This window comes from Centruroides sculpturatus, unplaced genomic scaffold (genome assembly GCF_000671375.1).
Source record: "Centruroides sculpturatus isolate CEXI.00-Female unplaced genomic scaffold, Cexi_2.0 scaffold270, whole genome shotgun sequence".
Lineage (NCBI taxonomy): Eukaryota > Metazoa > Arthropoda > Arachnida > Scorpiones > Buthidae > Centruroides > Centruroides sculpturatus.
The window spans coordinates 109,384-126,099 of record NW_019384480.1 but is presented as its reverse complement, the minus strand read 5'-3'; the positions used below and the strand labels follow the sequence as shown (position 1 = coordinate 126,099).

General features: G+C 31.9%; 1 protein-coding gene across 5 annotated transcripts in view; it reads left to right on the top strand.

The window, feature by feature from the left end:
• LOC111621419 (transcription factor Sp4-like) overlaps positions 1-16,716 on the top strand; it is a 78,523-nt gene that overhangs the window by 54,604 nt on the left and 7,203 nt on the right. For all 5 annotated transcript variants that reach the window (XM_023363543.1, XM_023363544.1, XM_023363545.1 and 2 more), the window contains exon 5: positions 12,389-12,614. In XM_023363543.1, the coding sequence (XP_023219311.1) occupies positions 12,389-12,614 (226 nt within the window). The remainder of the gene's footprint in view (positions 1-12,388; positions 12,615-16,716) is intronic.

Genomic DNA, 16,716 nt, shown 5'->3' with positions numbered 1-16,716 from the left:
GTTGATGTACCCCATTAGCCCATTAGTTGTTTCTCAAGTACCCCTTATATTTTTGTATGTAAATTTTATAATTACTGCGTTAGATGTATACAGCCCTTATAACTGAGCGCCATAAAAAAAACTCTCACTAACTAACTATAATTAAAAGTGGATTACTTATTTTATGTAAATAATAATCAATTTAAACAGGCACTGTACATACATTTATTTATTGTTATTTGATAAGTATATTATATAAAATCATAGAAATCATGCATAAATTACATTTCCTAAAAATAAATAAATATAATTAACAATAAACAAAATTTAAATTATTCTACAATAATTTTTAACAATTTAATGGGATTTTTGTTGCGATAAATCTTCAGCAATTTTTTTCAAATTTGGTTTTCACTTTGTTAACTGACAACGAATGTCTGCTGATGCGTCAAGCCTGTTTCTTTTTTTTTAGTTTTTGTCACAAATATGTTGTTAAAATGGTTAAAGTTTTCTTTAGACCTTTTAAATTGGACCTTACATAGCTTTAGCTCCATCAGTGCAGATGTCAATGCACTTTTTCCAATCTATTTCATTACTTCGAATGAAATCATCAATTTTATTGAAAATATCAAAACCCGTAGCATTGTATTTTTTAGGTCATCACACATTAACAAATCTTCACAAAGCAAATCATTGTACTGATATTTCACAAAAACTAAAAGTACTGTCAATCCGCTGACATCGGTGATTTCATCTATTCTAAAATTAATGCTTTTGTTAAATCGAAATTTTACTAGACTACAGGTTCACTCGGCACTAACAGCACAAATAGACAGGTAAATCAAGTGGATAAACAAATTGTTTGGACTGTTAAAAGAGAAATCAGTGTTCATACTGGGATATTTTAAAGCAAGTTTTTGTCATTTCTTGTGTTAATAATTTACAGCAAATTCATTAACATGCGCCATTTTATAATGAAAGTTAGATGTACCCCTTCGATTTACGCTCGTATCCCTAGGGGTACATGTACCCCCGGTTGAGAACCACTGCTGTAGATGATGGTGTCCTCCTTCAGACCCTAGTCTGAAGGAGGACACCATCATCTACAGCAAGGAAAGAGAGAAGGAAAGGTTGTTTCCTTCTCTCTCTACTTTGCAGTATATAGCCATCAGGATTTTGTTATACTGAACAATCTTAAATTTGTGATCTACCAGTTTTTAGGTCTTGCATCACATATTTGTTTATTAAACTTTTGATTAATCAAAGTGGATAACCATGTTGGATAGCTAGCTGGGTGATGTACTGCAGTTCAAGCATTTTTTCATTGATAGCAGAAGATAGTGTGAATTGTTTTTTTTACACAAGAGAGCTTGAACCTCATATCAATACCACTTAGAAAGAAGATAAAAACACTGAATGCAACGTTAACAGTGTTAATGCTGCACTTAGTGTGTTTTTATTCTTCTTTACCAAAGCTCTATTGCTACTGTATATTGGAAGGGATTGTATGAAGAAGTGGGTTAAAAATTGGATTGTAAGTGGGGTTTGTGGTACACCGAAGTGTAAGTACGCCCATCCTTTATGCATATTTTGATATCAAGGAAATGAGTAATATAGGTATGTTGTTGTTCCAGGCATAAGTGGAGGCCAAAAGGATTTTTGTTAAAAGAATTCAGAAAAGCATTGATGTTTGGCTTATGACACTAAATTATTAGTAGATTTGTCAATATATCCAGAATATAGGGCAATATCATGTCCGAAGGATTGAAGAACCTGATTTTCCAGTTGTCAGATGTCTATTGGAAGTTCCCTTTCAGGCATACTTTGCCTGAAAGGAGGCTTCCCATAGGCACTCTTCTGCAAGTAAGCTACCTACTCAAATTGAAAGGAGGAGGTGTGGCAAGTTAAGTTGACCAACTCTAATATCTGCATGAAAGTTGTCTTCATTGCCTATGTGATTGTGAAGAAAGTTACAAAGTGCACAGAAGCATGGTTCTATTTTGATTGACAGAAAGATCAATTCAGAATCACATGCTGTGATATATGTGTAGTCTCCAAACTTAAGGTTGCATAGATGATTCAAGAGTTGTGTAGAAATGTCCCAGTGATAGTCATGTAAATTATTTGTGATGTACTGATTTAAGGATTTTTTCTATTAGTATTGTTGGAGATGCTGACTTGTTCATGTCAGAACAGAGTTGGTATCCAGGCTTATGGACCTTGGTGAAAGCAAAAAATTCTAGGAATAAGGCACTGAGATAGAGGTATTGTTCATTTTTAAGGTGCATTCTAAAGGTATCCATGTGAAATGGACAACTGTTGTGTAGCCTCTGCAGGTAGTCAGAAGATGCAACAGTGCATTCTGTCCAGTGACGTAATCAAATATGATGACTGTTTATTATTTTGAAAGATGGAGGGCGCTTTTGACAGTGCTGGCTGTTGGTGTGTTTTTTACGATTTACTGTTATGATTTACAATTCAACTGTTTGCCATTAATTGATTTTATTGAGGATATCTTTTTCTGCCATAATAGTTTCTTTTTAAATTTTGTTCTTTTTACTTACTATTGGAGGAGTTGAACTTAATCCAGGTCCAATGTCTCATACACCACCTTTTCCCCATAATAAAGCTTAAATTTCGGCTGGTAAACATTGTCGATTTCCAAGGGAATGAACATTGAAATTATCTCGATTGGATGATTATTTTGCATTGCAGGATATTTCATCTCAAATACCTCAGAAGATTGTGTTTTTTTTGAGGAATGTTTTGATACTATTCTATTGAAACTGAAAGAATTGTCATCAAAATTTGACTGATTTTCTAATTTACGTAAGGTGTATGATGAATATCTAACTTGCATGGAAGAAGTTACAAACTTTTGACTTTTAGAACTGTATGTATGGATAATTTTTCTCTTCAGAAGTATTATATAGACTATGTATACAATGATTCGAGAAAAATAATCTTATCATTTTCAGTTTGAAGTAATAATGAAGAATTAGTTAATAATGCTAATAGCTTTATTGAGTTGTTTAAAACACAGAACTCTAGTCTATTCCTTTTACTAACAGTTATTGAATATTGGATATTGGGAACTTGGCTTGTATTGTTTGAACTATATTCTCAAGCTGACAAAAGATTTATTTTTAAAAATTTTAAGAAAATTCAGGTGTTGCCATCCTACTCAAGCATCAGAGTTTTTGATGATTTGTTGTATAGATCAAGACTTAGGTGTAGAAAATTGTTGCCTTTTTTTTGTGGAAGCTAAATCTGTGAATAAAAAAGCATTTCTGAAAGCTGATTGCTTGACGATCAACAATGAGAAATTCACTTTTAATTTAGAAACAAATGAACTACAGAAGATTAATACTTTTTTAGATAAATCTAGCCAAAAGGATTAATTGAAACAATTGCTAAAGAGAGGGATAAAACTTCAGTAATGAGAATATTGTCTTTGAATTGTCAAGGAATGAAGTGAATGATTAAGAGTGTATATATTCTTTGCAAAATCGTGATTTAGCTGCTTTCATTGAGACTTGGTCAACTAACTCATAAACTGGTCCTTTCTTTGTTGAACCCCAGATTTATTTTTACACGAACAATTTGCTAAAAAACCGATTGGTCCTGGTCATCCATATGGCAGTCTCATTCTTGCAGTTTCCTACAAACTAAGTTTTTCGGAATCAATAACTGCAATGCTCATTCCAACCTTCCTAAGGAAGGTTGGAATGAGCATTGCAGTTATTGATGAAAAGAAAAAATTTTTTTTACACCCATAGATTTATCGATTCCTTTCAACCAATCACTGAGGATTTTACTTGCCATCAAAGCTTTCTGGTTTGCTTTGTGCATTATAGGAAGCAATTTTACTTTGATTAACTGCTAAGATTACAGTCACACATACTTTACTCTGTTTCCTACCTCTGCACTCTTGTTCCTTGACTATTGCTGTTCTGTTGGATAAATATTAGAAAAAACGGTGTTTCATCTGCATTGAAGATGTGCACTGGCTTGTAGTCTTGAACAAGAGAGGAGAGATATTTGATCCATTCCTTTTGCAAAAACTTTGAGGCACAGATGCACATTTGACAGTTTCTTGAAGACAATGATGTGCCTACTTTTAAAGCTCTCAAGCCACACCTTGCCTGGCTTTAAATTCACTATGGCCAAGTCTTCTGACAAAATCCTCAGAGTTTCTTTGTAACATTTTAACTCACATTATCACCCTTGGTCACAACATTACACAAACCATTTTCTTAAACATTTGTTTATTTCTGGAAAAGATCATTTTTTATTTTTTTGCACTTTCTTGTTATTGTTTTCAAAGTTTCTCTACTGAAACTCTCTGTTCTTTATTATCATTGAAAGAATACTCGATGGAATATCATGGGTTGTAACTTCATTCTTTCTAATCTGAGGATTTTGATTAAAAAATTTTAAGATTTTCATTTTTTCTTTAATTGAAAGGACATTTAATTTTCTTTTCACACCAGCCATTTGCTTTTATTAATGTTGCAATCACAAACTTATGTAAAAAAAAAAAAAAAAACTGTTGGTCAAGGAAAGTTTGTTAAAATCCATTATAACATGTCACCTTGAATAATAACCAATAAGGCTCAAGTCAAACTCATAGNTTTTCTGCCATAATAGTTTCTTTTTAAATTTTGTTCTTTTTACTTACTATTGGAGGAGTTGAACTTAATCCAGGTCCAATGTCTCATACACCACCTTTTCCCCATAATAAAGCTTAAATTTCGGCTGGTAAACATTGTCGATTTCCAAGTGAATGAACATTGAAATTATCTCGATTGGATGATTATTTTGCATTGCAGGATATTTCATCTCAAATACCTCAGAAGATTGTGTTTTTTTTGAGGAATGTTTTGATACTATTCTATTGAAACTGAAAGAATTGTCATCAAAATTTGACTGATTTTCTAATTTACGTAAGGTGTATGATGAATATCTAACTTGCATGGAAGAAGTTACAAACTTTTGACTTTTAGAACTGTATGTATGGATAATTTTTCTCTTCAGAAGTATTATATAGACTATGTATACAATGATTCGAGAAAAATAATCTTATCATTTTCAGTTTGAAGTAATAATGAAGAATTAGTTAATAATGCTAATAGCTTTATTGAGTTGTTTAAAACACAGAACTCTAGTCTATTCCTTTTACTAACAGTTATTGAATATTGGATATTGGGAACTTGGCTTGTATTGTTTGAACTATATTCTCAAGCTGACAAAAGATTTATTTTTAAAAATTTTAAGAAAATTCAGGTGTTGCCATCCTACTCAAGCATCAGAGTTTTTGATGATTTGTTGTATAGATCAAGACTTAGGTGTAGAAAATTGTTGCCTTTTTTTTGTGGAAGCTAAATCTGTGAATAAAAAAGCATTTCTGAAAGCTGATTGCTTGACGATCAACAATGAGAAATTCACTTTTAATTTAGAAACAAATGAACTACAGAAGATTAATACTTTTTTAGACAAATCTAGCCAAAAGGATTAATTGGAACAATTGCTAAAGAGAGGGATAAAACTTCAGTAATGAGAATATTGTCTTTGAACACTAAATTATTAGTAGATTTGTCAATATATCCAGAATATAGGGCAATATCATGTCCGAAGGATTGAAGAACCTGATTTTCCAGTTGTCAGATGTCTATTGGAAGTTCCCTTTCAGGCATACTTTGCCTGAAAGGAGGCTTCCCATAGGCACTCTTCTGCAAGTAAGCTACCTACTCAAATTGAAAGGAGGAGGTGTGGCAAGTTAAGTTGACCAACTCTAATATCTGCATGAAAGTTGTCTTCATTGCCTATGTGATTGTGAAGAAAGTTACAAAGTGCACAGAAGCATGGTTCTATTTTGATTGACAGAAAGATCAATTCAGAATCACATGCTGTGATATATGTGTAGTCTCCAAACTTAAGGTTGCATAGATGATTCAAGAGTTGTGTAGAAATGTCCCAGTGATAGTCATGTAAATTATTTGTGATGTACTGATTTAAGGATTTTTTCTATTAGTATTGTTGGAGATGCTGACTTGTTCATGTCAGAACAGAGTTGGTATCCAGGCTTATGGACCTTGGTGAAAGCAAAAAATTCTAGGAATAAGGCACTGAGATAGAGGTATTGTTCATTTTTAAGGTGCATTCTAAAGGTATCCATGTGAAATGGACAACTGTTGTGTAGCCTCTGCAGGTAGTCAGAAGATGCAACAGTGCATTCTGTCCAGTGACGTAATCAAATATGATGACTGTTTATTATTTTGAAAGATGGAGGGCGCTTTTGACAGTGCTGGCTGTTATGATTTACAATTCAACTGTTTGCCATTAATTGATTTTATTGAGGATATCTTTTTCTGCCATAATAGTTTCTTTTTAAATTTTGTTCTTTTTACTTACTATTGGAGGAGTTGAACTTAATCCAGGTCCAATGTCTCATACACCACCTTTTCCCCATAATAAAGCTTAAATTTCGGCTGGTAAACATTGTCGATTTCCAAGTGAATGAACATTGAAATTATCTCGATTGGATGATTATTTTGCATTGCAGGATATTTCATCTCAAATACCTCAGAAGATTGTGTTTTTTTTGAGGAATGTTTTGATACTATTCTATTGAAACTGAAAGAATTGTCATCAAAATTTGACTGATTTTCTAATTTACGTAAGGTGTATGATGAATATCTAACTTGCATGGAAGAAGTTACAAACTTTTGACTTTTAGAACTGTATGTATGGATAATTTTTCTCTTCAGAAGTATTATATAGACTATGTATACAATGATTCGAGAAAAATAATCTTATCATTTTCAGTTTGAAGTAATAATGAAGAATTAGTTAATAATGCTAATAGCTTTATTGAGTTGTTTAAAACACAGAACTCTAGTCTATTCCTTTTACTAACAGTTATTGAATATTGGATATTGGGAACTTGGCTTGTATTGTTTGAACTATATTCTCAAGCTGACAAAAGATTTATTTTTAAAAATTTTAAGAAAATTCAGGTGTTGCCATCCTACTCAAGCATCAGAGTTTTTGATGATTTGTTGTATAGATCAAGACTTAGGTGTAGAAAATTGTTGCCTTTTTTTTGTGGAAGCTAAATCTGTGAATAAAAAAGCATTTCTGAAAGCTGATTGCTTGACGATCAACAATGAGAAATTCACTTTTAATTTAGAAACAAATGAACTACAGAAGATTAATACTTTTTTAGACAAATCTAGCCAAAAGGATTAATTGGAACAATTGCTAAAGAGAGGGATAAAACTTCAGTAATGAGAATATTGTCTTTGAACACTAAATTATTAGTAGATTTGTCAATATATCCAGAATATAGGGCAATATCATGTCCGAAGGATTGAAGAACCTGATTTTCCAGTTGTCAGATGTCTATTGGAAGTTCCCTTTCAGGCATACTTTGCCTGAAAGGAGGCTTCCCATAGGCACTCTTCTGCAAGTAAGCTACCTACTCAAATTGAAAGGAGGAGGTGTGGCAAGTTAAGTTGACCAACTCTAATATCTGCATGAAAGTTGTCTTCATTGCCTATGTGATTGTGAAGAAAGTTACAAAGTGCACAGAAGCATGGTTCTATTTTGATTGACAGAAAGATCAATTCAGAATCACATGCTGTGATATATGTGTAGTCTCCAAACTTAAGGTTGCATAGATGATTCAAGAGTTGTGTAGAAATGTCCCAGTGATAGTCATGTAAATTATTTGTGATGTACTGATTTAAGGATTTTTTCTATTAGTATTGTTGGAGATGCTGACTTGTTCATGTCAGAACAGAGTTGGTATCCAGGCTTATGGACCTTGGTGAAAGCAAAAAATTCTAGGAATAAGGCACTGAGATAGAGGTATTGTTCATTTTTAAGGTGCATTCTAAAGGTATCCATGTGAAATGGACAACTGTTGTGTAGCCTCTGCAGGTAGTCAGAAGATGCAACAGTGCATTCTGTCCAGTGACGTAATCAAATATGATGACTGTTTATTATTTTGAAAGATGGAGGGCGCTTTTGACAGTGCTGGCTGTTATGATTTACAATTCAACTGTTTGCCATTAATTGATTTTATTGAGGATATCTTTTTCTGCCATAATAGTTTCTTTTTAAATTTTGTTCTTTTTACTTACTATTGGAGGAGTTGAACTTAATCCAGGTCCAATGTCTCATACACCACCTTTTCCCCATAATAAAGCTTAAATTTCGGCTGGTAAACATTGTCGATTTCCAAGTGAATGAACATTGAAATTATCTCGATTGGATGATTATTTTGCATTGCAGGATATTTCATCTCAAATACCTCAGAAGATTGTGTTTTTTTTGAGGAATGTTTTGATACTATTCTATTGAAACTGAAAGAATTGTCATCAAAATTTGACTGATTTTCTAATTTACGTAAGGTGTATGATGAATATCTAACTTGCATGGAAGAAGTTACAAACTTTTGACTTTTAGAACTGTATGTATGGATAATTTTTCTCTTCAGAAGTATTATATAGACTATGTATACAATGATTCGAGAAAAATAATCTTATCATTTTCAGTTTGAAGTAATAATGAAGAATTAGTTAATAATGCTAATAGCTTTATTGAGTTGTTTAAAACACAGAACTCTAGTCTATTCCTTTTACTAACAGTTATTGAATATTGGATATTGGGAACTTGGCTTGTATTGTTTGAACTATATTCTCAAGCTGACAAAAGATTTATTTTTAAAAATTTTAAGAAAATTCAGGTGTTGCCATCCTACTCAAGCATCAGAGTTTTTGATGATTTGTTGTATAGATCAAGACTTAGGTGTAGAAAATTGTTGCCTTTTTTTTGTGGAAGCTAAATCTGTGAATAAAAAAGCATTTCTGAAAGCTGATTGCTTGACGATCAACAATGAGAAATTCACTTTTAATTTAGAAACAAATGAACTACAGAAGATTAATACTTTTTTAGACAAATCTAGCCAAAAGGATTAATTGGAACAATTGCTAAAGAGAGGGATAAAACTTCAGTAATGAGAATATTGTCTTTGAACACTAAATTATTAGTAGATTTGTCAATATATCCAGAATATAGGGCAATATCATGTCCGAAGGATTGAAGAACCTGATTTTCCAGTTGTCAGATGTCTATTGGAAGTTCCCTTTCAGGCATACTTTGCCTGAAAGGAGGCTTCCCATAGGCACTCTTCTGCAAGTAAGCTACCTACTCAAATTGAAAGGAGGAGGTGTGGCAAGTTAAGTTGACCAACTCTAATATCTGCATGAAAGTTGTCTTCATTGCCTATGTGATTGTGAAGAAAGTTACAAAGTGCACAGAAGCATGGTTCTATTTTGATTGACAGAAAGATCAATTCAGAATCACATGCTGTGATATATGTGTAGTCTCCAAACTTAAGGTTGCATAGATGATTCAAGAGTTGTGTAGAAATGTCCCAGTGATAGTCATGTAAATTATTTGTGATGTACTGATTTAAGGATTTTTTCTATTAGTATTGTTGGAGATGCTGACTTGTTCATGTCAGAACAGAGTTGGTATCCAGGCTTATGGACCTTGGTGAAAGCAAAAAATTCTAGGAATAAGGCACTGAGATAGAGGTATTGTTCATTTTTAAGGTGCATTCTAAAGGTATCCATGTGAAATGGACAACTGTTGTGTAGCCTCTGCAGGTAGTCAGAAGATGCAACAGTGCATTCTGTCCAGTGACGTAATCAAATATGATGACTGTTTATTATTTTGAAAGATGGAGGGCGCTTTTGACAGTGCTGGCTGTTATGATTTACAATTCAACTGTTTGCCATTAATTGATTTTATTGAGGATATCTTTTTCTGCCATAATAGTTTCTTTTTAAATTTTGTTCTTTTTACTTACTATTGGAGGAGTTGAACTTAATCCAGGTCCAATGTCTCATACACCACCTTTTCCCCATAATAAAGCTTAAATTTCGGCTGGTAAACATTGTCGATTTCCAAGTGAATGAACATTGAAATTATCTCGATTGGATGATTATTTTGCATTGCAGGATATTTCATCTCAAATACCTCAGAAGATTGTGTTTTTTTTGAGGAATGTTTTGATACTATTCTATTGAAACTGAAAGAATTGTCATCAAAATTTGACTGATTTTCTAATTTACGTAAGGTGTATGATGAATATCTAACTTGCATGGAAGAAGTTACAAACTTTTGACTTTTAGAACTGTATGTATGGATAATTTTTCTCTTCAGAAGTATTATATAGACTATGTATACAATGATTCGAGAAAAATAATCTTATCATTTTCAGTTTGAAGTAATAATGAAGAATTAGTTAATAATGCTAATAGCTTTATTGAGTTGTTTAAAACACAGAACTCTAGTCTATTCCTTTTACTAACAGTTATTGAATATTGGATATTGGGAACTTGGCTTGTATTGTTTGAACTATATTCTCAAGCTGACAAAAGATTTATTTTTAAAAATTTTAAGAAAATTCAGGTGTTGCCATCCTACTCAAGCATCAGAGTTTTTGATGATTTGTTGTATAGATCAAGACTTAGGTGTAGAAAATTGTTGCCTTTTTTTTGTGGAAGCTAAATCTGTGAATAAAAAAGCATTTCTGAAAGCTGATTGCTTGACGATCAACAATGAGAAATTCACTTTTAATTTAGAAACAAATGAACTACAGAAGATTAATACTTTTTTAGATAAATCTAGCCAAAAGGATTAATTGAAACAATTGCTAAAGAGAGGGATAAAACTTCAGTAATGAGAATATTGTCTTTGAATTGTCAAGGAATGAAGTGAATGATTAAGAGTGTATATATTCTTTGCAAAATCGTGATTTAGCTGCTTTCATTGAGACTTGGTCAACTAACTCATAAACTGGTCCTTTCTTTGTTGAACCCCAGATTTATTTTTACACGAACAATTTGCTAAAAAACCGATTGGTCCTGGTCATCCATATGGCAGTCTCATTCTTGCAGTTTCCTACAAACTAAGTTTTTCGGAATCAATAACTGCAATGCTCATTCCAACCTTCCTAAGGAAGGTTGGAATGAGCATTGCAGTTATTGATGAAAAGAAAAAATTTTTTTTACACCCATAGATTTATCGATTCCTTTCAACCAATCACTGAGGATTTTACTTGCCATCAAAGCTTTCTGGTTTGCTTTGTGCATTATAGGAAGCAATTTTACTTTGATTAACTGCTAAGATTACAGTCACACATACTTTACTCTGTTTCCTACCTCTGCACTCTTGTTCCTTGACTATTGCTGTTCTGTTGGATAAATATTAGAAAAAAAGGTGTTTCATCTGCANCGGGCGTACTATCGGTGTAGGAGCAAAGCAAGGACCGTACTCCAAAGCATTCAACAAGCATTGAGGGGGAGAAATGTTGTCCCAAGCGGTTAAAAACATCGTTTTTCTTATTCTCGGTTTAATATTCTGGCGCTTGAATAGCCATTTTAGCTTCTTAATATACTTGCGTTTCAGCCTATTCTCTAAGGAGTAAGATAAAGCAATCACCCTGATATTAACCTCCTTCAAAAGATCTTCGAAAAAGTAATTTTCGAATTTCTTCGTTCGATTCACAAATGTTAACTAATGATGATCGCTTAAAGCGTTCGAAAGCGTTTTTAAATATTAAAAAACGATTTGCTGGATGTTTAAAGGTGTTGATTTTTATTCATTTAATTTTCTTTTCACACCAGCCATTTGCTTTTATTAATGTTGCAATCACAAACTTATGTAAAAAAAAAAACTGTTGGTCAAGGAAAGTTTGTTAAAATCCATTATAACATGTCACCTTGAATAATAACCAATAAGGCTCAAGTCAAACTCATAGCAATCAGAGAAAAGCAGTTTTAATTGCACCTATCTACTGTATTGTGAGAGATGTTTCTTAACTACAATTTTTGCTATCAAAATGTAGTCACCGAGCTTTGAATTTGTCATTGACACTTCAGTCCATAATTCAAGATAGAGAGGTTTTGGAAGAAAATTATTCAAAATAAACATTGAAAAATATATTGAATTTAGAATGAATTTACATTAAATTTTGAGATAAACAGGTTCAATTGTATTATATTTTATAGTTTTGAATTTATTGAATTGTTAATTATTTGTGATTTCTCTATAATTTACTACCTTAAATTTCACTTTATATTTATGATAAGCATGTAATGTATTAACATTTATTATTTATTGATAACATAATGTTAATAATATTTTGAATTATTGAAATGGAATGTTGTAGTTTTGGTTAAATTTTGAACTATTATATAAATATTGTAAACTACCGGTAATAAATTTCTTTAATTACCAAAATTAACTAAAATGAGAGAATTAATTGTAATAATTATCATTGTAAGATTTTTACTACTATTCAAAAATGATTGAATGATAAAAAATTTTTCAGCTCAACAGATACAGCCTGATCCTAATGATCTCACAAAATGGCAAGTGGTTGCTACAGCAGCAGCAGTCACTACTCCACAGCCAGTTACTTCCCAAAATCAGCCATCCACTTCTTCAACTGCCACCACTACAGATTCAGCTTCTTCTACTACAGAAGTAGGAAGCAGTGGTCGAAGGTTGAGAAGGGTTGCTTGTACTTGTCCTAACTGTAGAGATGGGGAAAGCAGGTAAATGAAAAGCAACATCTTTTATCACATTTTAATTATTCAAAATGATATATTTATGTAGAATTATTATAATCAATGTATTTTTGAAACAGAAAATTTATCTTCTATGCATTTGAAGTATGGAAATTTTTACCAAATGCTAAAGTTGGAAATTTAATGTAATACAGTGGTACCTCAGGATATGAATGCCCCAGCATACGAAATTTTCAGGATATGACATGAAATTCGAACATATTTTTGCTCCATGATACTAACAAAACTCACCATATGAGGTTACATTAGTTCACAGTGCCATTTTTTATTCACTTCTGTTCATTGGTCTCAGTCCGCGTGTTTGCTTTGTTGTGGAAAGATCTCACTTGATAAAGGAAATCTTGAGTATTATCAGAAAGTGACTGATTTTATTGAAAAGAAACATCCTGAAAAGGTTCACACTGGCCGTATTGCTGCTCAAAGTAATGACATTTGCCTAAGTCATTTTAGAAACATTTTAAAAAGTAGGCAAAGCCAAACCTCTTCGGAGAGATATTTTACCTAGCAACCTCTATCCAGTGAAAGTACTGGTGGAAGTGAAAGAAAGAAAGCAAAAAGCAGTGAATAAAAATTAAAAAAAAAACAAAAAAACACTAATTTTTTTATCGTTTCTAAGTTATTTTTAAGTTATTGTTACATTATCTTATGTAAGTTAAGTTTTAGTATCATTTCCATTCTCCCTCTCCTCCGCCACCAATTTACACCTCCACTGTCGTCTATCCTCAAAGGTAAAGTGCAAATAAAACTACATTTTTTTAGTCAGTTATTATTCTGTTATGGTTATTTATACATTTACAACTACAAAATGCATTTTTTACTGTTTTCCTTAGTATAGTTATTTTTTTTTTAATGTACTACTTAGCCTTAATTTGAGAGTGTTTTTCGTGTTGGAACGAATTATTTGGTTTTACATGTAATCATATGAGGAAAAATGATTCACCTTACGACATTTTCATGATACGATCTCAGTTTCAGAACGGATTAATTTCGTATCCTGATGTACCACTGTACACTGTTTGCAAAAATTAGCTCTAGTGACAAATTACTTTATATTAATGATTTAATTAGCCAAATTCTAGCCTGATCTTTCAGGTGATCATTGGTTATTTCATTATACAGTAGAGCGTCGTTTATCCGAAAGCTGGTTATCCGAAACGTCCGTTATCCGAAAGTATTCCAGTCAGCAAATTTAAATTTTCGCTAGTGCTGTGGCGCTGCAATCTTCGGCTATTTCTCGGGCTACTCAAATATTTTACGTTTTTGATACTAAATTAACATCTGAAGTATAATTTTTTATTGTTTTTATATTTTTCAATATATTTATTTTGTTTGTACAAAATAAAAAAATAATTTTTAACGATACAATAGTCTTTGTTAGGCTTAACATCGACGAAAATTCAACGCAAAGCGACATGCAACGGAGAGAAATTTCAACATGGGATAAATTAATATATTTTTTCATACATGATTCGTTATCCGAAAAATAAGTTATCCGAACCACCCCAGTCCCCAATTGATTCGGATAAACGACGCTCTACTGTATATTCATCGGACTTTAAGATGTTTATTATTTGTAAAAATTAATTTCAGAATTAGTTATAACAAATTTATTTTTAAATTTATGGAATTAAGATTACTTATATATAATATATGTACTGGATAACTAAACTTGAATAAAACACACTTTTAATTAATAATCCAGCAAATAAATATTAGTCCTTTTAGGAAAATTAATGTTATTAAGAGACATTTTATTTTAGTTTTATTTTATTAAGTTGCATTTTCAGCTTAATTTATATTATTTATGTTTATTTTATTGACCACAACTGTTTTCTGTTGTTTATATTTTCATATTTACATTCTATTTTGGTGTTCTTTTTTATGTTAACTGAGGAAGAATGTTAAAACACAGTCAAATGTTTTTATTTTACTAATATTTATTTGCTGGTTTATTAATGGTGTGTTTTATTCGTATTAAGATTACTATTAGCAATGTAAACTTCTATATATATTATTACATTATTAATTTAAATTTCTCTTGTCTTCCTGTTTTTTTCTTAACCATTATTCGCACTGAATGTAAATCTCCTTAAAATGGAAAAACCACTATAGTGACAAATTGTTTATTTCTTTTCAAAAAATGCTGGAAATGTTTGATCCCACAGCTTAGCCATCCTCTGTGTCATGTCTGTATATGACAAACTTTAAAGTTCAAGAATTTAAGCATCAAGCCGCTGTTTTATATATTCAACACAAATATTGGTCTTCATAAGTTTGTCTTGATGTGGAGATCACTTGTTTTGTGTTGTTTGGCTTTACTTTGGTCATTCATTAGTCCTAAAAGTTTAGGTTTCAGTTTAAATACTGGTCCAAGCTGGGTTCTTAGATCTTGGATTTCTTGTTCCAGGAGTTCCTTTTGTCTTGTCAGAACTCTGAGCATTTTTAGTTAAGAACAGAAGTTTGAAGAGTTTGATACCAATACTCTTGGAAAGTTGAAATGATCATTTTTTGCTTGATACTGACATATTTGAACCATTTGGACAGCTCCTTTAATGACATCTTTGTCAGAAGAGAAATTTTGATATCATTGAGATGTTTGATTGACCATTGGGTCAGGGTAATCCAGTGGTAATTGTATAGCGTATTGGTAATTGAATATTTTCTGAAATACAATACAGTGGAAACTGCTTAATTTGAATTCACTTTTACTCAAATGCATATTTTTTTCATTACTGTAATACAGGGATTTACATGTTAATTTGACTCTGTTAATATGAAATTTTGCCAATTCAAACTTTAACTTGAACTGAAAATTTCGTCTATAATTTATTTATGTATTTATTAGTATGTGCACATGTATAATACACACTGAGAGATGAAATGACATTTCAAGTGTAATTTTATCTCAACTGACCAATGACGGATGCATCAGTTGACTTGGGGAGGTGCCCAGCACAGAAGTAGCAGATATGTTATGTGAGGACAAATGTTTGCCAACCAAAGCTGGTTAATTGGCTGTTTTAAACAAAACTGAAACAATTTGGGAAATAGAGAAGAGATTATAAAATCAGAGGAGAGATAGCCACTTTGGAATGTCTTTCTTGACACTATGAACATAGCTAAAAAAACAATGATAAAATCAAAAGTGCTGAAGAATCTGAGGCACTTTTGATACAAGGTATACAAAAAGAAACATGCTCACCTAACTATTAACTGTATTTACACACTGAACACTGAATTCTGCTGAATGATGATGACAGCAGGAGTTCACAACCTCTTTTGGGAAGAAGTACTCAGATGACTTGAAGATGCAATTGTTTTGACCACTACACTTTTTTAATTAACCAGGTTCCTCTGTACTCATAGGTGAAAGAGGTCCCTTATCCATCAGGGATTTATGAAAACAAATTTCTGAACCTCAAATTTCAGTATCACTTCACCACCTGATGTTGACTTAGTCAGATATAACTATACACATTTCATCAAAATATTTATTACAGCCAAAATATATTTTTAATTCTTGTTACTGCTTTTTAGTGGTCCAAGTGATCAATGTGATAGGTGAGAAGTGGTGTTTTTTTTTCACTAAGGAGGTTTAGTGTTTCTTCATGCTTTCTATACTTAGGATTTACCAATATGCAGGTCACAACAGTTAGCTGTACTGTACAATCAACTTTTTACTTCATCATTGGAATATAAAAGTTGCTATTGAGGATTTATAAAGTTTGCTTACTACTATAATGCCCCTTTTCATGAGTTTTCTGAATAGTTTCTCTTTGCATTTCTCTGGGATGAAAAGAAGATTGATCACATCCTTAAACTTTTATACAATATCACCTTGAAAACAGTCATCATAGGCTTAATTTTGCAAGATCTTCCTAATTTTCGTATTTCATCATCTTGATGCTGTGCATTTGTACTCAGAATATTGTCTTGAATGATAACTATTATAGATCAATGGCTCAATATGACATTTTTGTATCTGAATGATGTTTGATATCAAAATCTTGGAGAAAGAGTACTCATTTTGCTATTCTTGTACAGTACAAATATGTTTATTCATCACCAT